Source organism: Pleurodeles waltl, chromosome 1_2 (genome assembly GCF_031143425.1).
Source record: "Pleurodeles waltl isolate 20211129_DDA chromosome 1_2, aPleWal1.hap1.20221129, whole genome shotgun sequence".
Classification (NCBI taxonomy): domain Eukaryota; kingdom Metazoa; phylum Chordata; class Amphibia; order Caudata; family Salamandridae; genus Pleurodeles; species Pleurodeles waltl.
In genome coordinates this window covers 626,181,758-626,206,757 of record NC_090437.1, presented here as the reverse complement: position 1 = coordinate 626,206,757, position 25,000 = coordinate 626,181,758, and the positions used below count along the sequence as shown (strand labels likewise).

The following is a 25,000-nucleotide window of genomic DNA, read 5'->3' as shown; positions in this document are numbered from 1 at the left end:
CTCCTAGCTCCAAGAAGCCCCAGCCTCCAACCCTACACAGCTCCAAGTATGACGTCTTATCTGCAACTCCTGCGACGTGGGCATCCCTCTTTGTTGTACCACTGAGGCCTTGCTGCAACTCCTTTGCAGGCTGCCAGAGGGTCCACATGGGGGCTCCAATGATTCCTGCTGGCTTTCCTGCTTGCTGAGAGTTGGCCCTGACCTATCTGTCAAGGTTGGGTCACCCGGGCCTTGCTGGTCCCCACAACTCCTGCAAACTCAGTACAGTACTTCCCTGCATTTGCCAAGACTTGTTGGTCCTGCTGACCACTGACCCCCTCTGCAATTCTAGGACCACATGGGACAGCTCATGGATGACTACTGGGATCTTCCTGCATCACCTGGACTCCAGAGCTGCACTTCTTCATCCACCTTTAACAGGAAAGCATCTCTGAGAAGGGTCGGCATTGCCCTTGTATACTGCCTGGGCAGCTCTGGGTGGTCTTGACTCCTTCCCTTCTTTCTTTAGGTCCTCTTCTTCAGGAATCCAGCCCCGGGTTCCACCGGTCTGGTCCGCGGGTCACAACAGCAGCTGGACAACCAGGGTACCTTCAATGGGAGGTTCTGACACAACTTTACCCCTATGCACCTGGCTCCCTAGTGTAGGTATTCCACTGTTCTGTGTATCCAAGGGTGGGGACACTATCTGACATCCCTTGTCCTAATGTGTTTCCTCACAGTCCACTGGGAAGGGTTTTAAAATGTGAAATATGCACAAGTCAAGGTATCATTTTTTAAGGGTTTAAATAAGTCTCAATCCTTAAGAATCAGTGGTTGTATCCTTGTAACAGTCAGTACCTGGGATGTGTCAAAAATAACGATGCACAGGATGGCAGAGGAGAAGATGCCACGAAAAATAAGGTGTTTAGTTGGCTTTTCTGTCGTGACAGACAATGCGTTTTCTTTCCACATTACAAGGTGATGTGTCGATTTACAGTAGCGCCGCCTTGGTTCCAAGGAGATGCGTTGAACAAATAAGCTGTGTTGGAGTTTCACCTGCCACAAATGATGCGTCATTTCCATGCTGCAAGGGGATGTATCGACTACCATGAGCGCAGGCTTGGTACCTCACCTTACTGCAGTGCAGGTATATTTTGACGCCCCAGAACGATGCATTGAAAATCCTTGACGTGGCGTGCTGGTAAGAAATGTAGGAAGCTGGCTTTGTATATGCTACATCAAAATTAGATATAATATGCACAGAGTCCAGGGGTTCCCTTAACCGAGGCTAAAGTAGATAATACTAATGCTCTCTTTTGTGGTAGTGTGGTCGAGCAGTTAGGCTTATCAGAGGATAGTGCAAAGCATTTGTTGTGCACACACACAGTCAACAAATGAGGCACACACTCAATGACTAACTCTAGGCCAATGTATTTCTATGTGAAAAAAATATTTGTTACTTCGCTTCTAGATTCAAAAGATTCTCGTTGCAGGTAAGTACAGTTGTAAGTATGTATCAAGCATATGTATCAGATGTGCTTTGTTTAGGTTTGGCAAATAAAACAGTTTACAGGCAAGTAACACCTTTTTCACTTTCAAAATTTGACAGTGCAATTTTTCAAACAGTCTTGGGGAGGCGGAGTGTTAGTGCAGTTTTGAGGTAAGTACTCGACTTATAGTTCCAGTCTTCGGGGGTTAGGATGTCCACTGGTCAAGGTTCACAATGACCCCAAACACACACCACCAGCAACACAAGCCAGTCGGGTGCAGAGGTCAAATTTGTTGCTGGATTTAGGAAGGGATCCTGTGGAGATTGGGAGTACTCGGAAACAGGTCTGCTGGCAGGTGAGTACCTGTGACTTCGGAGGGCAAACCTGGAAGGGTTTAGGTGAGCACCGGGGGGGGGGCACAGGTTAGCATCAAACACACACCCTCAGTGGCACAGGGACGCCCGGGTGCAGGGTGCAAACACAGCGTGGACTTCCAATGATTTTGAATAAAGGGATGATGGGGGGGGTCACAAATATGCTGCAGGCTGGGTCCAGGCGGTCGTTTCCTGAAAACCCAAGGCTGGACAAGGAGGAGGGCCACCTGCTGATTGTTGCTGGACAGTCGGTCTGTTTCCCCACGGCCAGGGGGCTGCGCATGCAGGGGTACCTTTGAGTGTCTGGTATCTTCGTCCGGTTCTCTCGTGGTAAGGGGTGTCCACTGGATTTAGGCTGCAGGTGTCGTCGTGTTGGTCAGGATGGGTCAACCCAGGGTGGACACCAGGTCAGAACCGCCTGGGGACCTGTCCTGGACTGGTGGTCCACCTGGGCTCGGGGCGTCGGGTGCAGAGTGGGCAGGACTCGCGAATCCTGGTCAGTTCTGGAGTTCTTTTTGGAGTTTCTTGTGGACTGGGCCACTATCCTGGTGGGCAGGCAGTCCTCTGGTGGTTTGGAGAGGTTGCTGGTCCTGCAGGATGCGTCGCCTTTTTGTAGCGGGGCTTCTGAAGCTGCAGACAGGTCGGTAGGGCTGGGGCCAAGTCAGTTGGTGTCTGGAGACTTCTCTGCTGGGGTCGGCTTAGTAGTCCTTCTTCTTGCTTCTTTTCTTCTTGAGGTCACCAGAAATCTCGTGAGCTAATGTAAGGGGTGCTCTTAAATCCTAGATTTATGGACATTACAGGAGTCAGAGGGCCGCAGTCAATGGCTACTGTCCCTGAGGATGGCTGCACCCTTCCTGTGCCCACTCCCTTTGGAAGGGGAGGGCACAGTCCTAACTCTAATGGGTCCCTGTCCTCCAAACCTTTCTGCATCGAGGGATTCACTTCATTCTGGACACCTGATGGGTGGTCCTAGCTGGAGTGGCCACTTCGCCCTGTTTTACCTTATTTTCCCATCGGACTTGCCACCAAAAGTGAGGTTTTGTCTGGGGGCGGGCATCTCCACTAGCTGGACTGCCCTGGGGCACTGTAACAGGAGGCTTGAGCTTCTGAGGCTCACCGCCAGGTGTTGCACTTCTTGCAGGAGGGAGGTGTGAAGCACCTCCACCCAGAGCAGGCTTTGTTTCTGATTCCAGAGGACACAGAGACCCTCACCCCCATGGATCCAGAAACTTTTCCTTTTGTGGCAAGCTGGCACAGACTGGTAAGCCTTACACTGAAGGGTTGGTTAAAATACAGGGGGCATCTCTAAAATGCCCTCTGGGTGGATTGTGCAATAAATCCAACACTGGGTTTATTGTGCTGAGAAGTTTGATACCAGACTTCCCATCCTTCAGTGAAGCCATCATGGAGCTGAAAGGCATGCTGTGCATGCAGCTATGCCCTCACCTGTTGTACACCGCTACATAAGTGACTCACGTATGCCACAGGCAGTAGATGGTAGGCATGACATCCTGAGAGGAATGCCATGTCGACTTTACCTTTTTCTCCCTACCAGCACACACAATTTACAATGGCAGTGTGCATGTGCTTGGTGAGGGGTCCTTGAGGGTGGCACAATACATGCTGCAGTACTTAGGGACCCTCCTTGATCACAGAGCCCTTGGTACCCTGGTACCTTTTACAAGGGACTTAGCTGTTTGCCAATTGTGGGAACAATGGTACAATTTAGGGAATGAACACTGGTACTTGGGCCTGATTAGCAGGATCTCAGCACACTGCCAAGTCGGCATCAATGTCAGGCAAAAAATGGGGTGGGGAGGGTAGGGGTAACCATGCCAAAAGGGGCACTTTCCTACAAGAAGGAGCTGGTGCTGTGCCGTTCTGGTAGGCGATGCAGTGATTTTTCAGCTGCGAGGCAGGTGCTGCATCGATTCCAGCAGGCGTCGCGCCGATTTTCCGCCGCACAGGGATTTCCTTCTTTTTGGTGACGTCTTTGTGGCCCTGAGATTTCGGAACAGGGGCAAGCTCAATCTCTGCTTCGAAGAGCACTTGCGGGGAAGGCAGAATCCTTCCATCAGAGTCAGGGGCCAGCAGGTAGCCGGGCAAGAAGCAGGGCAGCAGTCCTTCTCAGCAAAGAGGTCCATATGAGTCCTTTGGGCAGCCAGGTAGCGTCTTTGGCAGAGTCCAGGTGTAGGTCCAGAAATGTCAGATTTGGTGGGGTCAGAGACCCAGTATATATACCCAAACATGCCTTTGTAGTGAGGGAAACTCCAAAGAGTAGTTTTGAAGTGCACAAGTTTCCCCTTTGAGCCCGGATCCCTGTTGGGGTGGGGTGTGGGGGGTGTTTATCAGTCCTTTGTGTGAGGGCAGGGCACTGGCCTTTGAAGTGTGAGGAATAGCCCCTCCACCCTTCCTGACAAAGGACACCAATTCAGTATGCAGATGTGACTGAGTGTCCTGTGTTTATGGCTATCTGGGTGGAATGCACAGGAGGGGGGCTATCAACCAGCACAGCAGAGACTTGGATTACAGCCAGGCTGTGAGGCACAGATGGCTGTAGGTGCAGAGAGATGGCAACTTTCTAAAAGTGGCATTTCTAAAATAGTAATATTAAATCCAACTTCACCAGCAAGCAGGATTTTCTGTTACCATTCCGACCATCTAAACATAACAGGGCTACTCCTTTCAGATCAGAATCTACCACTTAAAAGTATATAAGGGCAGTTCTAATGCTGGGCTATGAGAGGAGCAGACCTCACAGTACGGGGGAAACACATTTGTAAGTTTTCCACTGCTAGGACATTTAAAACTCGCATAGCACCCTGTCCTATGGGTTACCTAGGGGCCTACCTTGGGGGTGACCTTTATGTAGAAAAAGGGTGGTTTAAGGCTTGACAATTTGTTTAAACTGCCAAGTCGAGTGGCATGAAACTGCACCTGCAGGCCTTGCAATGGCAGGCCTGAGACATGGTTAAGGGGCTATGTGGATGGCACAATCAGTGCTACAGGCCTAATAGTAGCATTTAATTTACGAACCCTGGGCACCGCTAGTTCACTTTACTAGGGATTTATAGGTAGATTAAATATGGTAGGAGCCAATGGTACCATGTTTAGGGGAGAGAGCACATGCACTTAAGCACTGGTCAACAGTAGTAAAGTGTGCAGAGTCCTAAAACCAGAAACAACTGGGTCAGAAAAATGGAGGGAGGCGGTCAAAAAGTTGGGGGATGACCATCCTAAGACTGTCCGGTTTAACACTCCTGCTACCGTATGGACACTGACCCGGGATTATAACTCTGCACACAGGCAACTAGGGAATCCTACCTACTTACCATTGGGGTTTTAATACTTTCCCAGTCCTAAGGGTCCTTGGTGGGTTGGGAGTGATTTTCACATCCCATTTTTTTCCCTATATGGTTGGCTCCCTAAATAGGAGCCCGTGTTATTTTCTGCCTTTACTTACCTGTTGCTAAGTATATTTTGTTTGTTCATATCTCCCATTACTAGATATACCAAAGTTACTTCCAGAGTGTGTTTAAAACAATATAACATTGTTTTATCACTGGTGTGGTTCTTTTCGGTGTGTACAGCACTGTCTGACCTGTGTGGCATTTGAAACCGCTTTACACCCTTCTGAATAAGCCTTAGCTGCTCTCCACAGCTACCCTTTTGAGAGCTCTGGTTATCAAAAACCACCTACACTATCACTAAGGATTGCTTGGACTCAGTTCAGGGAGCCTCACCTGTAGGTATGCACCATATACTGAGCCAGCCTCCTACATTGCCAGTGCAGCGGTGGAATCAAGACTTGCATTTATGAGTGAGTTTCCACAGGAAACCATTCCTGACTTAGGTTCATATTGTACTTTTTGCAAATAGTTTTTTTTCTAAATTTTTCTTAAACTGTGTTGTTAAGGGTCTGGCATAGCCCTTTCACCAATCTTTGGGAAAATGTTTAGCACACTAGGGTAGTTGTAAGTACACAAACTACACTAGAACCATGTCTTCAGTAGAGGAATTTAGACATGCTGAGGAGTCTGGTTATAGGATCCCTAAGTTCCAGAACCTTAGGACTCTATGTAGGTCTAGATAACTAAAGACAGGTAGTCACCCTGCTAAACCTCAGCTCCTAGAAATGTTCATGCCACATGACCGCCAGCATCCTGAAGGGTCAGGTAGTAAAGGGAGACCAAGGTGGGAGGGATGACTCTTCAGAGTTAGACCAGGAAGAATCCTGTACTTCAGGCTCTTACTCTGAGTATGTCCAAGAGGACACAGAGGAAGACCTTAAGGGTAACCCTGGGCCTGTAGAGGGATGTACTTGCAGTACAGAAGGGGGGCACATAGGTTTGTCCACTTTTACTCCCCCTGGGAGCGTTCAGAGACTTACCAGATTCTTCTCAACTTCTTCCTCACTCTCCTCAGCATCCTGTGGTGACTCCATCTATTCTCATAACCCAGAGAGTTAGTATTAGATAGGGGTTGCCACCTGCTCAAGTTTGAGAAAGCTAAGCTCAGGCTGTAAAAGGAGTAGTTGGCTCTTGAAAGGGCGGCCTTAGGGGTGGAGAGGGAAAGGAAGAGTTTGGGGTTAGAACCCAGTGGTGGCAGCACAAGAGACTCCAGGGTCAGAGACTAATACTTTGACTCCAGGAATCTCAGCACAATAGTTCCACCTTACAAATCTGAGGATGGCATCCGGAAATGGGTAACTGCTATGGAGAGGGCCTGTAAAGTCCAAAAGGTCCCCCAGAGGGAGTGGACAGCTATCCTGTGGCTCTCCTTTACAGACAAGGGTAGAAACAAACTTTTGGCAGTCAGAGAAGAGGATGCAGACAACTACCAGGTTTTGAAAGAGGCATTGATTGATGGGTTTGGGCTTACTACTGAGGAATTCAGAATTAAGGTCAGGGAAACCTAGAAGAAATCCTCTCTGGACTGGGTTGATTTTGTAGACTGTTCAGTTAAGGCTTTGGAATGTAAATGACTGTGAAGGGCTGTACAATTTGATCACAAGAGAGCACATCCTTAATATCTGTTTCTGAAAAACTGCACCAATACCTGGTGGGCTCTGCGCTGACCTCTCCCCATGAATTGGGAAGGAAGGCCGACTAATAGGTCCTGCCCAAGGCGAGTAAAGGGCGAGTCAGAAAACTCATAGTGGGGGTGACCAGAAAACAAAGAATGCTTCAAACTCCCAAGGGAAGTATGGGGGGAAGCCTAAAGACAAAAATAAATAATCTTCTTCAGGTCCACAAACTTCTGTGCATGGGTCTAAATCATCTTCTCCCTCTAACAAGAAACTATGGTGCTTTCTTTGTAAAGCAAAAGGCCATAGGACATCTTATCCCAATTGTCCGAAGAAAAGTACCAGTTCTACTACTACTTCCCCTAGTGCCCCTAGCAGTAATACTAGAAGTAGTAGTACCACATCCGTGGGGGTTGCTGGGTTCACCTTGGGTACTGCAGTGGACTCTGGCCTAGTCAGAGAAATCACGGAGGCTGTCCTGGTATCAGAGGGTGGCATTGGCCTTGTCACTTTGGCTACATACAGGCAACATACCTCATTAATGGTATTGAGGCGGAGGTTTACATGAATACAGGTGCAAGGGTCACCATGCAGATTTAAAAACTGGTGTCACCTGAGCAAATCCTACTTGGGCACATTTACCACGTAACCACCACAGATAACATCAAGAAGTGCCACCCCATGTCAGTGGTTAATTTCAGTTAGGAGTGGTTACTGCCCCTAAAAAGGTGGTAGTGTCTTCATCCATTCCTGTCAAGTGTCTTATGGGCAATGATTTGGAGACTTCACATGAGCTGAAGTGGAGTTACAGGCCCATGCAGCAATACTGGGCATCCCAGAGTGTGTATTTGTGGCAACTAGAGCCGTGGTCAAGAAACTGGGAAATGAAGGAGCATTGGAGCCTGGAACAATGGCCCAGGCAGCTCCCAAGAAGAGAGGTAGGAAGGATAAAAAGTTACCCTTTACCCAGACTTCATGTGAGGATCAGTCTCCTCGGGGAGATGATCTTGCCCCTTGTGAGGAACCTGCCCCAAAAGAGCTTGGGCCTAACACAGCAGAGCTTTTGGGGGCAAGGGGACCCTCCAGGGAGGAATTTAGTCTGGAGCAGAAATACTTCCCCTCTCTTGAAGACCTCAGACAGTAAGCTGCTGCAGTAGAGGCAGAGGATGTCAGGGAATCCCACAGGATCTTCTGGGAAAATGGTCTTATTTACTCTGAAGCTAGAGACCCCAAACATGGTGCTACCATGATGTTGGTCATTCCTCAGAAATGTAAAGAGCTCTTGTTGATCATGGCACATGAAATTCTCCTGCAGGTCGTCTTGGGCAAAGCAAAACTTAGGGTAGACTTGTTCCACAATTTCACTAGCACCACATGTCTGAAGACACCAAGGAGTTTTGTTGCTCCCGTGTCACCTGCCAAACCTGTGGCAAGTCAGGTAGCACTACAAAAGCCCCCTTAATTTCCCTGCCAGGGGATGGGGTTCCATTCAAGAGGGTAGGGATTGGCTTTGCTGGTCCCCTAGACATTCCTTCAGCCTCTGGGAACAGATTTATTCTGATGGTGGTGGACCATGGACCACTACAGCACCTGCAGTGGCCAGAGCCCTCCTTGGAATCTTTTCCATAGTGGGTTTTCCTAAGGAGGTGGTGCCAGATAGAGGTGCAAACATCATGTCTGGCTACCTGAAAGCAATGTGGAAGGAGTATGGTGTAACTTATAAATTCACCATCCACAAGGAAATGGGTTAGTTGAAAGATTCAACAAAACCCTCAAAGATATGATTATGGGACTCTCTGGAAACTCAGGAGGAGATGGGATGTCCTACTACCTTGTTCTCTATTTACCTAAAGAGCGGTTCCACAGAAGGGACTAGGCTACAGTCCATTTGAACCTGTCTGTGGGCATCTAGTTAGAGGTCCTCTTTGACTTGTGAAGAGGGGATGGGAGAAGCCTCTCTAACCCCCCAAACAGGACATTGTGGATTATGTGGTAGGCCTACAGTCATGCATGGCCGAGTACATGAAGAAAGCCACTAAAAACCTTGAGGCCAGCCAAGAACTGCAAAAGTTATTGCATGGCCAAAAGGCTGTGCTGACTGTTTACCAGCCAGGGAAGAAGGTGTGGGTTTTGGAGCCTGTGGCCCCAAGAGAACTGCAAGACAAGTGGCGTGGCCCCCACACAATTGTTAAAAAGAAGGGTGAAGTCACCTACCTGGTGGACCTGGGCACTCCAAGAATCCTGACAGCTTGCTCATTGCACTGATGAGGGACAGGAAGGAAGAGAGTGACCTTTTCCTTGATCGCCTCTCCCACAACCCTGTTGATGGCTCATTAGATGGAGTAGTCTTTGCTGACAGCCTCACTGACCAGCAACAAGCTGACTGCAGGCAGGTTCTCAGTCAGTTCCCAGAACTCTTTTCTCTGGCACCCAGTCAGACCACCTACTGTGCCCATGATGTGAACACTGGTGATAATATGCCTGTCAAGCAAAATCTACAGCCTTTCCATTTGAGAAATTGTATCAGGGCAGAGGTCCATAAGATGCTAGAGTAGTGGGAAATTGAGCCTTCAGACAGCCCTTTGGCTAATCCTGTAGTCCTTGTACCCGCGCCTTATTCCCAGGGCAGACAGAAAGAGATGAGGTTCTATGTAGACTACAGAGGCCTTAGTGTAGTCACTAGGACTGATGCACATCACATCCCAGAGCAGATAAACTCATTTATGCTTTGGCTGCAGCCAGCACTTTTGACCTGACTGCAGGATATTGGCAGACCAGATTAACTAATGCTGCAAAACCAGAAACAGCATTTTCAACTCCCGGTGGGCACTTCCAGTGTATTGTGATGTTCTTTGGTTTGAAAAATGCAAAAAGTTCTGGCAGGCCTGGAAGACTTTAGTGCAGCAAATCTAGATGACATTGCTGTCTTTAGTTCCACCTCGTAGGATCACCTGTTCCACCTTCGAAGTGTACTTGAGGCCTTAAAAAAAGCAGGCCTCACTATCAAGGGAGGTAAATGCCAGATAGGGTGGAGCAACATTGTTTACTTGGGCCTCCTGGTAGGTGGAAGCCAAGTTCAACCTTTACAGAGCAAAATCCTGACCGTTGTGGATTAGTTTGCTCCCACTACTCTGACTCAGGTCAGAGCTTTACTGGCCCTGACTGGGTATTACAGGAGATTTGTAAAGGATCCATTGGACATCACTGAATGATCTTACCTCCAAGAAAATGTCTAATAAGATAAAGAGGACTTCTTTGCCCTGAAAAAAAAGGCCATGTGCTCAGCTCCAATTCTTCAAAGCCCTGATTATTCAAAACAATTAATTGTTCAGACAGATGCTCCAGAAATGGGAATAGGAGCAGTACTATCCCAACTTAATGAAGAGGGCCAGGATGAACCAGTAGCTATCAGGAGAAGGTTGACTCCTAGAGAGAAACGTTGCTCAGCTATAGAGAGCGATGCCTTTGCTGTGGTCTGGTCCTTGAAGAAGTTGAGGCCATACCTGTCTGGCACTCACTTCACTGTTTAGACAGAGCACAGGCACCTCCTATGGCTTAAACAGATGAGGTGGACCATATCCCTACAGGGACTGGAATATATAGTGGAACATATACCTGGGAGTAACCACTCCATTGCAGACAGACTCTTCTGAAGTTTCCACTTGGACAATGAAGACTCACCTGGACAAGGTTAGCTTCATTGTCCTTCGTTTGGTGAGGAGGGGGTATGTCACCCCCACATTTTGCCTGATGTCAGTGTGTTTTTGGTTGTGTTCACTGGGATCTTGCTAACCAGGAACCCAGTGACTCTGCGCTCTCCCTCTAATTTTTCCTACAGGTTAAGTACGTCTCATTGGAACATAGACCGGGTGAGTAACCATACCAAAACAGGTGCACTTTCCAGATATTTCCACTTAGAAAATGAAGACTCATCTGGGTAACTAGTCTTAACCTCTTTTGTTTGGGGGAAGGGAGGTTATGTAGGAAAGTAGCATATTTCTGATACAGTGGCCCTCACGTGTTGCCTTGTGTCAGTATGTTCAGACTGTAGTACACTGGGATTCTGCTAACCAGGACCCCAGTGTCAGTGCTCTCTCCCCTGAACTGAGTTGGTAAGTAACTTTTACACCCCCCAATTGGCATACTAGTGCAGCCCTGTAAGTCCCTAGTCTGTTACTTGGCTACCCAGGGCATTGGAACACCAGTTCCCCCGCCCCCCCCCCCCCCCCCCATGGGCTTCAGCATGTATTGTGCCACCCATGGGAGCCCATGCAAACTGTGACTACCGGCCTGCCATTGCAGCCTGTGTGAAATGGTGCATGTACCTTTCACCCCAGATATAAGGTTGGCCTTGAATCATGGTCACTGCACTCTGACACTGCAAGTCACCTGTAAATTAGGCCCTTCAGCCCAAAGACAAGGTCCATAGTTCTTAGTGTGAGGACACTCCTGCATGAGCAGAGGTACCCCTGCAAGCCCCAGACTCCATTTCCTGGGCTTTGACAGTGTGGTGAAGCCATCTTAAGGTATGTAGTGGACACTGGTCAACACAAGATGTCCAACTACATAATGGCTTTACCAAGCATAGGCATGTTTGGTATCAGACATGTTGGAATCATGCACCTACACGGATTCCAGTGTTAGTTGCATGATTCCATGTACTCTTTGAGGGTTCCCTAGGGGAGCCCCCATATCTGCCTGTAGTCTTGCATGGTCTGCATGCCAGCCCGTGCTGCTTCTGACCCCAGATACTGTTCTGCCCTCCTGCTTCAGATCTTAACTCGGGCAGGTGAAGGCAGAACAAAGGATTCCTATGAAAGAGGTGTGACTACCTTTCCTTTAGAAGTAGGTGTCACTGAGCTGGGGTGGGTGTTGACATTCGGTGCCCTCTTTGCTTAAACCGGTTTGCTTCAGTGCAGGAACTTCCAGCTCCTGCTCTGGCATGAAACCACACAAAGACAGGGACATGACCAGCCCCCTGTCTAGCTTCTCCCCTAGGCAGGTGCACAGAGCTCTTCCAAGTTGCCACTTGATTCTGCCATCTTGGAAATAGGATGAGCAGAGGTCTCTTGGAACATCTGACTCTGTTTAGTCCAACTGGGTGACAGCCCTGATCATCCTCATCCCCCCCACAGGTGATTTCCTGCAGACTGTGTTCAACCCCCTCCCTGGGTTACTTAAGGGCACCCCTGTGGGTGGGAACCTAGATTCGTCTGCAAGACTTAAGGAGCCGTCTGCAAGTCTCCCCTGCAAGACACTTCTGCAACCTGGACACAGGAACCACTGCTGTTCTTCGCTGGAACGAAGAGCAAGACTCTGTAATCAGTAGGAGGGCTCCTGCTGCAACCTTGTATCCAAGTTCTGCAAGAACTTCTGCATCCCCGTGGCCATGCATCCTCCAGAGTCACAGGAACTCTGCCTGCACTTATGAAAGCAAAAATGAATGTCTCTTGGAGTGAAGGAGTCAGTCCCTCGTACCTGCAGGCACCTCAGCAATGGATACTGGTTTGTGGATACTGCTGTCCCACAGACTCTCTAAATCTCTACAACACAGCTGGTGGTTTTGTGGCTCTATAGAGGTCTGATCTATCTTCCTTGCAACTGGGAAGTTTGTGGTCCCTCGGAGCTGCTTGGCCAGAACTCCTGTGCACCATGCCTGTTTATCGTTGCCAAGGCTCCATGGCTTTCTAGTCTGAAAACTCCCCAAAAAAAACAGCCTCCAACACTGCTCAGCTCCAAGAACGACATCTTCTCTGCATCTTCTGCGACGTGGGCATTCCTCTATGCTGTGCTGCTAAGGCCTTGCTGCAACTCCCTATGCTGGTTGCCAGAGGGTCCACCGGGGGCTCCAAGGATTCCTTCTGGCTCTCCTGCTTGCTGAAGGCTGGTCCTGACCCACCTGCTGAGGTTGGGTCACTTTGCTGATCCCCATAACTCCTGCAAACTCCATGCAATGCTTTCCTGCGTTTGCCAAGGCTTGTTGGTGGTCCTGCTGACCATTTGCCCCTCTGCAATTCGATGACCGGCATGGAACAGCTTGTGGACGACTCCTGGGATCTTCCTGCATCGTCTGAACTCCAAAGCTGCACTTCTTCGTCCACCGTCCAACAGGAAAGCATCTCCGAGAAGGATGGACATTGTCCTCCTGCACCACCTGGGCCCCTTCGGGTGGCCTGGACCCTGGCCTCTCTTTCCTTAGGTCCTCTTCTTCAGGACTCCACAGCTGGGTTCCACCGAACCGGTCCACAGGTCACAGCAGCAGCTGGACAACCGAGGTCCCCATTGACTTCAACAGGAGGTTCGGACATTACTTCACCCCTATGCATCTAGGCTCCCTGGTGTAGGTACTCCACTGTTCTGGGTATCAAAGGGGTGAGGACACTATTCAGTGTTGTACCAACGGGCTTCTTTAGGGTCTTCTGGGAAGGGTCCTAACACATGAAAACTCCAACTGGGACTTCCCCATGTTATCCTTTAGGCATTGACCCGGATTACAACTCTGCACATGGGTGACTGGGGACTCCTACCTTCTTATCATTGGAGTTTTAGTACTTCCCCAGTTCTAAGGGTCCTTGGGTGGGAGTGTGGTTTGGGAGTGATTTTTGCTTCCCATGTTTTTTAGTATATGGTTTGGTCCTGCTCAGCACCCCCCCCCCCCTCCCCCCCCCCCCCCCCCTCCCCTCCACACACACACACATTCTTTTATGCCTTTTGTTCCCTGTTGCTAAGTATATTTTTGTATGTTCATAACTCCGGTTAGAAGATATACAAAAGTTAGTTCTAGAGTGTGTGTTACAATAAATACAACATTTTTCTAACACTAGCGTGGTTCTTTCCTGTGTGTACATCACTGACTGATTGCACTCACTGTATTTGCAACCGCTTTACACCCTCCTGGATAACCCTTAGGTGCTCTCCACTGCTACCCTTTTGAGGATTTTGGTTATGTAGGACCACCTACACTATCACTAAGGGCTACCTGGACTTACACCATAAACTGAGCCAGCCTCCTACACTCCTGTCATCGGATGATGTCCGAAATGGATAAACACCTTGTGTGTCTTTGGTGTTTGGAGTGCGACCACAATCCAAAGTCATGCTCTGAGTGCCGGGCCATAAACAAAAAGGCTTTGAGGGAGCAGTCCCTAAAGCTTCTTGCAGGCTGGCGCTCTGCTCCGCCTCTCTCCCGGTTGAGAGGAAGATGCAGAGACTGCTCACGGAGCTACACTCACTCGTGCTGTTCATAATCTTCGGGACACTTTGGTAAGCATAAGAAGAAGTCGAAGAATTGCAAACATTCTTTGACTTCTCGTCGGTCAGATGGACCACCGTCGCTCTAGGCCTCTGTCCTCGTTGCCTACTTCTGGGTCGGCTCTGCATCTTTCAGAGTTTTCAGGAGCCAGAGCCACCCCTGCCTAACTTGGTGTGTGTTCTGAGGCACCTAATTTTTGGGCAGTCTGACTCTGCTGGAGCACCTCCAGGCTCCTCAGGTTCTGTGCCGGTGGCTTTGGCCTTGGCTCTGGGGCTCCCAAGGATCCACTTCCGCACTGGCGTTGGTGGTGCCATTGCGACATTCCCCGATGACGGTGCATATGTTGACGCTACCGATGCAGTCTGCGGTTGCCATTGATTCCATACTTATTGCCGACTCAGACACAAGCCAGACTGGCAACGCTCGTCGCCGATTCTGACTTTGGTGGGGACTTTGCTCCCTAGGTCAGATCCTGACTCTTATTCTTCAGTATAGGTATGGTGAGAGTATGGAGGCGGGAGCTGGACCATTTTGGAATACTAGCTTGATGACCTCATGGACTGGGCTCTGGAACTGGGTAAAACCAGTGGTCTGCACACCTCCTCAGAAGCTTGCATGCTTTCTCCCCCTACCATGGCATGGAGGAGAGAGCAACGTATTCAGTTGTGGTGAGGAGAGCGGCAGAGATCCTGGGTCTCGAGCTGCCTTCTGTGGCCGTCAGCCCCATTCTCCTGACTGAGGTGCACCAACCTGGGTCGTCTTCTTCAGAATCCCTTTTGCCCTTCAATGGGGCCCTCACAGATATCCTGCTGGGATATCAGCCAAATCCAGCTGAGATATGGTCCAAATCCAGCAAAGGGCCTCCTGTTAATAGGACAAACGCCCGCCTCCATAGACCTCCGCCTAATGACCCAGTATTCCTGACTCAAGACCCACCCCTGAGAGCTTGGTTATTCAGGCGTCAACATCCCTAGGCGCATTCCCTTCCACACCCCAAGATAGGGAATCCAAAAGACTGGATCAGCTTGGGAAGACATTTTTTTCTTTCTCCACTCTCGCATTGTGGTCTTCGAACACTGCATACCTTTTGGGCCGATAACCCCATACTTTGAGACTTGGCTGCGCAGGTGGTGCCACAGGTACTGGAGGAGGCCCGGGCCATTCTCTCTCAAGCTGTTGCTGATGGGAGAGATGCAGATAGGTTCATAACACGATGTGGACTGGATACAAATGACTAAATGAGTAGATCTGATGCATCAACAGTGGCCTTGAGGCACCACGCTTGGTTGAGGACGTCTGGCTTTTCGGGGGATGTCCAAGCAGTGCTTATGAACATGCACTTTGATGGCACCTGTCTCTTTGAGACAAAGCAGACTGGGCGCTCAAGCGATTTAAGGAGTCCAGGGCTACAGCTTGGTCCTTGGGCTTTGAATGCTGCCCCTTGCCCCCCTCAGTCTGCTTTTCACCCCTTTTGTGGCCACGAAAGGGCACCCATCCACAGCCCTTTCCCTCCAGCTACCATGCTGTGCATGCTGCCCAGCCTCTGCATGGCTGGGGAAGTGGGAACCATCATCCTTGTGGATCAGGGAGCCAGGGGTCGACCCAGTCCACCACTTCTCCCACTGCAGCCTCCAAAACTTCCTAGTCTGCCACTTCCCCACCTGGGACCAGTCGAAGGCAGGGTTTGCCATCATGTCAGACAGGTGGGTTTTGCAGATCGTCCGAAGGGGCCACTCCCTGCCCTTCGACACTCCTCCTCCTCCATCTGTGCCACGATCATGCGATTGGATTCAGAGGATCACATGGCACCTATTTGCGAAGACCTTACAGCTCTCTTGGCCAAGGGAGCTATAGAGAGGGTCCCTGTGCCAGAAGTAGCTCATGGTTGTTATTCCTGCTACTTTCTGGACCTCAAAAAAGGACAAGGGCTTATGCCCTATCCTAGACCTCAGGTCCCTCAATCTCTTCCTCAAAAAGAAGTTCAAAATGCTCACTCTAGTTCAGGTCCTATCTGCCCTACACCAAGGAGACTGGATGGCAGCATTGGACTTGCAAGACCCATATATCAATTTTACCAATCTGCCTGCTCACAGATGTTACTTGTGGTTCACGGTAGGCCGCAAGCATTTTCAGTTTACTGTGCACCCATTTGGCCTTACCAGCACCTTTCGGGTATTCACCAAAGTGATGGCGGTGGTCGCCGCTCATCTGCGCAGGTTAGGCGTTTGTCTTTCCTTACCTCAATGACTGGCTTTTGAAGGCGGGCTTCCCCCCAGGCTGTCGGCTCCACCTCCAGACTATGGTGGACCTCCTGCATTCACTGTGGTTCACTATAAATGTGCCGAAGTCACACCTGATGCGCTGTCAGATGCTTCCTTTTATCTGAGCTTTTATGAACACAGTGCAGTTTTTGGCCCTGTCCCCTAGAGCGTTGAGTCCAGGATATTCAGGCTATGATACGGATGTTTTAGCCTTTATCCTGGATTTCGGTGAGAATGACTCTGAGGCTGCTAGACTTCATGGCTTCCTGTGTCCTGCTGGTGACACATGCCAGATAGCATATGTGGGCTCTGCAGTGGAACTTGAAGTTCCAGTGGGCGCAGCATCAGGGGAATCTCTCTAACATGGATTAGATCGAGGAGGGAACTGCACAAGTTCTGCTGAGGTGGCTTTTGAACCGCAATTGGGTCAGAGGCAGATCTCTCTCCCTTCCCCAACCAGATCTGACAGCAGTGACAGATGCGTCACTCCTGGCATGGGGTGACCACATGGGAGAGGCATAGATCAGAGGCATCTGGTCTCCGGCAGAGTTCGGTCTCCATATCAATCTTTTGGAGCTTAGGCGATCAGGGCATCAATGAAAGCATTCCTTCCCTCTCTCAAAGGGAAAGTGGTGCATGTGTTCACGGACAACACCACTGCCATGTGGAACTGCAACAAGTAGGCCAGGTTGGGGTCGTGGTCCCTTTGTCAGGAGGCTCTGTGCCTCTGGACATGGCTAGAACATCAAAGCATGTCCCTGGTGGTTCAACATCTGGCGGGCTCTCTGAACGCCAGAGCGGACGAACTCCGCCATCAATGGCTGGTCGATCACGAATGGCGTCTTGATCCTGAGGTGGTGCAAGGTCTCATTCAGCAGTGGGGAGAGCAGTGGCTAGATCTGTTTGCCTCTGCAGAGAACGCTCAATGTTTTGCGTGTTGGAGTTTCCAAGGTGGCACTCGCTCGATGACGCTTTTCGTCTCAAGTGGAACTTATGCCTCCTTCCCGCCAATACCACTTCTGCCTAGAGGTCTCAAGAAGATCAAGAACGACAAGGCCCAAGTAATTCTTGTGGCTCTGGACTGGGCACTAAGAGTCTGGAATCACAAACTCTTGTGCATGCCCATCAATCCTCCAATCAGACTGCCCCTTGGGAGGATCTTCTGCCGCAGCAGCAGGGGTCGGTTCTGCACCTGAACCTGTCTGACTCCTTGCTTGGAGATTAAGTGGTGGCATTTGATAGCTTTTGACCTTCAGGCCGAAGTCTATAATGTTATTTTGGCAGCCAGGCATTCCTCCACAAAAATGGTATACGCCTGCTGTTGGAACAAATTTGTGGCATGGTGTACAGAAAAGTCTGTTGACCCTCTCTCTACCCCTTTATCAAAGGTCCTTTTGTTTGTTCTTTCTCTACTCCAGCAGGGCTCTGCTTTGAACACCTTCAAGGGTTACTTACCTGCCATCTCTGCTTTCCTGAGATTACCTGACCAACCCTCTTTGTTTAAATATCCCATTGTTTGTAGATTCTTGAAGGGTCTTACCCATATGTTTACTCCTTCTCCTTCATAATGCCCCAGTGGGAGTTGAATTTGGTTCTTAACTTCCTGATGCGTCCTCTTTTCAAGCCACTGTAGAACTGTCCACTTCGGCTTCTTACTCTAAAGTCAGCCTTCCTGGCAACCATCACTTCTGCCTGCAGGATGAGCGAGCTGCAGGCCCTTTACTCGAAGCCACCTTTCACTTCCATCCATCCTGAGAAGGTGGTGCTTTGTACCAGGGCTTTCTTTTTATCTAAAGTAGTCACATCCTTTCATGTAGACCAATCTATCACCTTACCTTCTTTTTATGCACACCCACATCCTTAGGAAGAGGAAAGACTCCACCGCCTGGACCAAAAAAGAGTGTTGGTGTTCTATCTTGATTGCACCAGAGTTCCAGGTGGGCGAACAACTTTGTGGGTTAATTAAAGAAAGGCTGGGCAGTGCAGAAGAGAACCAGCTCCAGATAGGTTGTTCTCTGCATTATAATGTGCTACGCATTAGCTAAGAAGCAAGTCCCGGAGGGTTTGCCTGCTCACTCCACCAGAGCAACAGCTGCAACCACTACTTTAGCACATGGAGTTCCACTCCTGGACGTCTGCCAGGAAGCAACGTGGGCGTCTTTGCACACGTTCACCAAATACTGCCTGGACAGGTGGTCAGAAGGGACGGGTATTTTGCTCCTGCAGGACTTCCTAGTACGATCTTGGTTAGCAGACCCACCTCCGAGAATGGTATTGCTTGGATCTATTCTAAGGTAAGGCATCTGCAACTAGAAGTCTTTATCAGATTAATATGTTTCTTCCGTTTAGTAATGAATTATGTGGTAGAGACATATTCTAGTTGCAGATTCGTTACTGACCCACCCATCTTCCCCACTCTGCAAACTGATTTCTATGGATTGGGACAGGGACTTCCCTCTCAGGGCCGTAGTTCTGACGCATCAGCATCAGTATTCTTCATGGGTCTGCACTTTTGGACCAAACGATGCGCAGGGGTACTGCGCGAGGATAGGTAAGGAATCTATAACTAGAATGTCTCTACCAGATAAGTTGTTACCAAAGATAAGTAACATGTTCAACAGGACTACATATACCACAGTTGCAGTTAGACTGAGGTACAATAAAACCCCTCTCTGAGACCTCCCCTTCCTTTTAAAAAAAATTCATTTGTTTTTTTACAGTTTCATATATCGTGATCACGACCTGAAAGTATTGGAGTGCTTTAAATGGCCAGCAGTTACATTGAACAAGGACACATTCATTTTTTGGTAGGCACGAGGCGATTAAGTGATTTGTCTAGAATCGGAGGATGTTGAGCCAATACAGAGACTCAAACTTGGTTCCCCTGCTCCATAGTAGGCAGCTTACAGCCTACTTCACATCCCCTGCCCTAAGGAATCACGGAAAGAGTGTCTAAAATGTGATCGGAATAATTTGCTATTCCCCCCTCATAAAAGTTAAAATGAGAGAGAAAATTATTTCCAGTAACTGCAATGATTACAAATGTTGCACGTAGATGCCTGGTAAATCACAGGATGTATGCAAATTCAAATCGGGGGTTACTGACAATTCTGCTGGCAGATGATTTATTGCTGAATGTATTGCTGAACTATTTAATTGTGGATTTTGAGTGTAATGGGATGGTACGTGGACGGTCAGGGTTTTTTATCGGGCACGCAATTGCTACCATTTTCAGTGTCTTGTCAGGCAGCATAAAGGCTGCAGATGAAGGTTTAATTGCCTCCCCCTCAGGGGCAACGAGGACATCCGTACCCAGGTCATATTTGGCAGACTTATTATTTAAATGTTTGTTCTAAAATTTCTAATCTTCAGCCTATGTTTGGTAGGCATTTGTAATATAGTTTCACTGGGTTTTGATCAGTTTCTAGAAAGTAAGCTGGATTTGAAGGATACCCTTTGAGGGTTTAAGTGGAGAAATTTACTTCAAAGAGAAATACATTTTGGTTTGCTACCTACTCTTGTTGCTATTAATCTTACGCATCATAACGTCTTTACTGCTATTGTGCACCCCTTGAAGAACAGAACTCAGTATGCGACTATACTGGAGATTGTCCCAACAAGAGGTTTTCCCCATACAATTCAGTCTTCACTGTATGTATTAAGTCACACCTGAAGTCACCTTAACGGTAACCTGCACACTGGCAATACAACCACCCCACGCCACAAGACCCTTCATTACCAACCCCTCTCTAGATCGGCCTCACCGCAAACCTTTGCTGCAGGTGACACCCAAACATCTACATGGACAGGACCCATTCCACCTTACAAAAGGAGAGTTCTAGACCATAGGCAGATTCCGGGGCACGAGCACTCCTGGTCGCTTCAGAGACTGTTACTATTCACTGACATGCTGGGGAGCAGCCAATATTCTGTGTTTAAAACTTCTTTCTAGACAGGTAAGTTGAACGTTTGCTGGATAGATTAAATTTCAGTCAAGAGAAATATCACGGTCAGCAAGTCTCTGAAAAGGAGATCAGTTGTTGAATGGTGACATTCCCTTTGTTCCACCATTCAGCGCCTTACTCTCAAGCTTTCTTAACGCTGAGTACGGTAGCAGCATCACGTCTATATTTCAATATACCAGCGTCTATGTGGGGGAAGCTTACGGTCTTCAAATTCATCTAAGCAAGCTATACCAGAAGCCTTCGCTCCTCCACACAATGAGCTCGGGCAAGCACAGCAAAGCACTGTCCAGCCCTGCTTGAGTCTATCTGCAGGCTTCTACAGTCCACATCAGTGAATCATGGCAGCCACTTTACCAGCCTCCCTCTTCCTTGCAGCTCCAGCAGCACCATCTTCACTCCGTCAAATAGTTCACACAGCAGATTTAACATCTATTACAACCTGAGGTCATGATGTAGGCACTGTGTGTAAGTGTTCCTCGATGGTTGCTACATGGAGAAGCCCTTATGGGGCATGATCAATGCCTGTGTGTCTATTAACGCTTGTTATAAGGCAGAGCCATTATGGGTCTTGTGTTAGAGCCATTGATGTTTGTTAAAGATCTGGGCAATAATCTAATTACTGTGTGAGTTCATTGATGGTCACTGCAGCCTTTCATCTTTAACGTGTGCACTGAGTGGGGCCTTTGTTAAAGTATGGGATCATGATGTATGTCCTCTGTGGGCCCATTGATGCTTGTTACATGTGTATTGTTATAAGGGTCATCTTGATTGAGCTGGTTACATGGGCCGGGGCTGAATGTAGTGTCATCTTAGGGCAGTCACTGCGTGCTATAAGGATAGAACCTCGTTTATGCTCCTATAGGCTTGGCATAGATATCTAGGGACCAACCCTCCCCTCTGTCTTTCTGTAAAAGTCACAACACATTTGTCAATGTGGAACTTAAGAGACTGGGATGGGCGAGATCCAATTTATTGCATTTGTAAATCCGTGTTACGTTATCTTTCAATTTAGATCACCGTTCAAAAGTGGAATTTCAATGGCAAGTCGGCTTTGCAAAGCAGCGATGTTAAGTCGTTTCAATTTGGTTGCCAAAGAAGCTAAGAGAGATGACTTATTCCAGGGTTTTACTTATCATGAAGCAAAGGTAAATTGCTCTTAAAAACAATATTCGTAAATATTAATGTACAGTTTCACTGGCTATTTGCTTTGTTTGAACTGTCATAATTGTTTCAGGTGTATTAAGTAGCTCAACATGTCAATAAATTGCAACTAAAAAAAATTGCATTTGATGATTGCAGTTACAGATGCACAGCAGTTGGCCAATAGATTTTCTGCCAATTAAAATAAGGGCTGCTTAAGCAAACATGAATTGTGTATGTCTGTTTACAAAAGAAGACAGCTCTCACACCCAGTTTAAACCTGAGGGATCTGTAGTGTTGAAACAAGTTAATGATAGTTACTCCCCTCATCTGTAGATTTCTCACCACCTGCAATCCTCCCCACACACCACACTGGATCTGGAAAAGTTGAAGCAACTCCTCCTCTGGTAGGTGGCACCATGATTCTAGCTCTACTCCTGTGCCTTTCTGAATGTGACATCACAGAGCACTGAATAGCACAACCCTGAACTCTGATGAAAGTTTTTACTTCATTGTCCTTTGGTGCAAATCTGGAGTGGCTCCCGATTGAAATGCCATTTACACAGTTGTATTTGCAAGCTTTTAAGAAAAAATGGTACTGCCGAAATCATCTATCTCAAAAATGTCCTACTGTCATTTTCAAGGAACCTTTTTGGACCCCATGATGCACGTTCTTGAAGTATTGACACCGCTCGTGCTTCCAGGTCTACTTATGGTCGTGGCTTTTTTAATTCAGTAGCTATCAATGACCGGGAGAGGACAATTTACTTGTCAAGACCTTTGACAAGAACCATTACCTCTATAAGTCCTGTTCTGGAAATAGATACAGAGGGAAGGCTTCATCCCTAGTTAGGTTTTATTGAAGTACTGAACAGTGGACTTTAACTTCCTCTTGATTTCACTTCTGGTCATGGGGGTGCTTCATCTGGTCAACTAGCTGTTTCTCCAACTTCAGCGTTGTCTTCGCATACTTTTCCTGTTGTGGAAAATGTGAACCTACATCAATTCCAGCTCTGTTTCAGGTGCCGCCAGGCCCACATTTGGCTTTACTGACTCCTTGTGTTGACACCACCCAAGAGGTAAGTACATAGAGCAAGGACATTCCTTAAAGCAATGGGAACCTGGGCAGTCAACATGGACAAAACACAGTGGTTAATCTGGTGTATCTTAATACATCCATTTATGATTCAGCAATGTTCTACACAGAGTCCTTGTTAAATGTCCTACCACTTTGCCCAGTGCTTGTTTTGGAATTTGATGAAGATATGTGAAATCCATAATCAAACAGGATATATTGACACAGAGAACTGGTGGGAAAATGAAAGACAAAATAACATACAAGTTATAGTGCGCAGTGTCCCAGTGAGGAAGAAATACATTACATTAAATAGAACTCACTATTAAACACTGCCATCTTTCACAAAGGTATCTCCAAACCACACGTGAATATTTTTTTAACAATTCATTACAGCTCTCAATTAGTGTGTTATGTTGCCAACTCAAGTGTGGCGTTCAGCCAAGTGTTGCTTGGTATGTTCTAAACTCCTTAGGCTCCTTCGGGTGGCCTCTGAACCTCAAGGCTTCTGCTGGATCTTCAGCTGTACTTCCGGCCTGTACCCCAGTGCCAAGCAATCCTATTGATTATCTGGTGCGGCCCTGAGCCCAACAGCTCATCCTTTGCCACCAAAGGCAATGGCAATTTTTTTTTTTTTTTCCCAGCATTAAATTCATCCACTTCAGACGTTAGCTGCAGACAAGATAGTTATGGCCAAAGGGGAAATCAAGGATGATGCCACCCTTTGTGTCTCCTCTTGACTTGGTACAAGCTTCAGACATGGCAGTGGCTGAAGACAAAACGATTGGGACCCCTGAAGAATATGATGAGGGGCCTCTGAGCATCCCATATCTCACATATTCATTGATCTTGGGCTAATTGGGGCCCCACTGAAGTATTGGAGGGAGGGGGCCAACGCTGCAGGGGTCTGTCATTTGGAGAAAGACCAGAATGAGGTGACCCTTCCCTCTTCTTTTGACTCTGATGTAGGTCTTTTGTGCATCTCCAAAGTGCCAGTGATTTAAATACTTCTCAGATTGACTTTGATTGCCCCTCAGCGATTCCTTCAGAGGGCATTCTTAATCCAAGGCAACGTTGTGTAAGGGGGCTAAAATCCTAAAGTTTCCTTTGTCAGTTGTAGAGCGAAAGGCTAGCCTATTGACAGAAATCCTCCTGCCCACTTCCTCCACATCAAACCTTCACTACCTTTTAATGAAGTCCTTCTCATCCCAGTTATGTGCACTTGGGTCAAGTTGACTGTAGGAATAGTAGGCATAGTTACCTCCCCTTTTACCTGATGTCAGTGTGTTTAGAGTGTAGTTCACTGGGATCCTACTAACCAGGACCCCAGTGTCCGTGCTCTCTCTTCTAAATTTTGTTACTGGTAAACTTTCTGCACCCACAGTTGGTGGTTATTTCGTGTACATATTATGGGTAGATATCAACAAAGGGAGATATATTAACGCTTGTTTAGTAGTGCTGTAATAAAGTATTTTTGCAACACTTGTGTGTTTTTTTCTTCTGAGTGAGTTACTGTCTGGCTACTGTGATACTGCAAGTGCCCCAGAGAGCATTTGCTATCTGGACACCTACTCACTATCACTAAGGGTTGACTGGACTCAGTATAGGGTGCCACACCATAGGTGTACACCATAAACTGTGCCAACCTCCTACATTGGCATCTGACCAGCCCTGTTAACTCCCAAGTTACTTGCCTTCATTGTCCAGCTCCGGACAATCAAAAAGTTTTATCTTCTTATCTTTTGCCTGAAGGTTCGGTTCTTTCGAGTACATTTTACTCCATGCATACAGATTCTCTTTCCTCCTCGCCATCCAACAGAGTTACAATCTATGCAGGTCTGTGGAAAATAAATTGATCTTATTTGAGAGCCGGGCTCTTTGTTCAAGCAACTGTATGCCTTTTGGCACACCAGTTACAATGTTCTTTGGCAGATGGCACATATGGTGGTTCCTCTTCAATTGGACCATGGAGAACCCACTTTGCTGAAATAGTTTGTGAAGGATTTGGGGCTATCAAGCAAATTCTTTGGTCAAACAGTATATTTGGTGGCCAGGACTATGGGTGACGATTCATTTGGATGCAAACAAGTGGTCCCTCTGCCTGGAGATGTCCAGACAACCTAATGTATATGTCCACTGGTGGCTTGCTATTAAGCATAGCTAAATGAAGTTGCTCCACTGTCTGATTTTTGGGGCTTGGGTTGTTATGCATTACTCTCTCATCAGAGATACTGGAGATTAAGTGGCTATATGAGAATACAGCCTTACAAGCAATGCCAACCTTCTCAACCTAGCTGACCACAGTCTGACTACCTGTGGATACAGGGCATTTGGAGTGCGTATGTCTTGTGGGGAAGAAGGTTCCATCCTGCATGACATGCTGGCATTCTGTCACTATTTGCTGCTGATGCGTTCAGACTATGCATGGGAATTTGGCC

At 47.9% G+C, this 25,000-nt stretch overlaps 1 protein-coding gene across 3 annotated transcripts in view; it reads left to right on the top strand.

The window, feature by feature from the left end:
• ADAD1 (adenosine deaminase domain containing 1) overlaps positions 1-25,000 on the top strand; it is a 923,229-nt gene that overhangs the window by 795,870 nt on the left and 102,359 nt on the right. For all 3 annotated transcript variants that reach the window (XM_069242439.1, XM_069242435.1, XM_069242432.1), the window contains one exon: positions 21,360-21,492. In XM_069242439.1, coding sequence (XP_069098540.1) covers positions 21,360-21,492 — 133 coding nt within the window. The remainder of the gene's footprint in view (positions 1-21,359; positions 21,493-25,000) is intronic.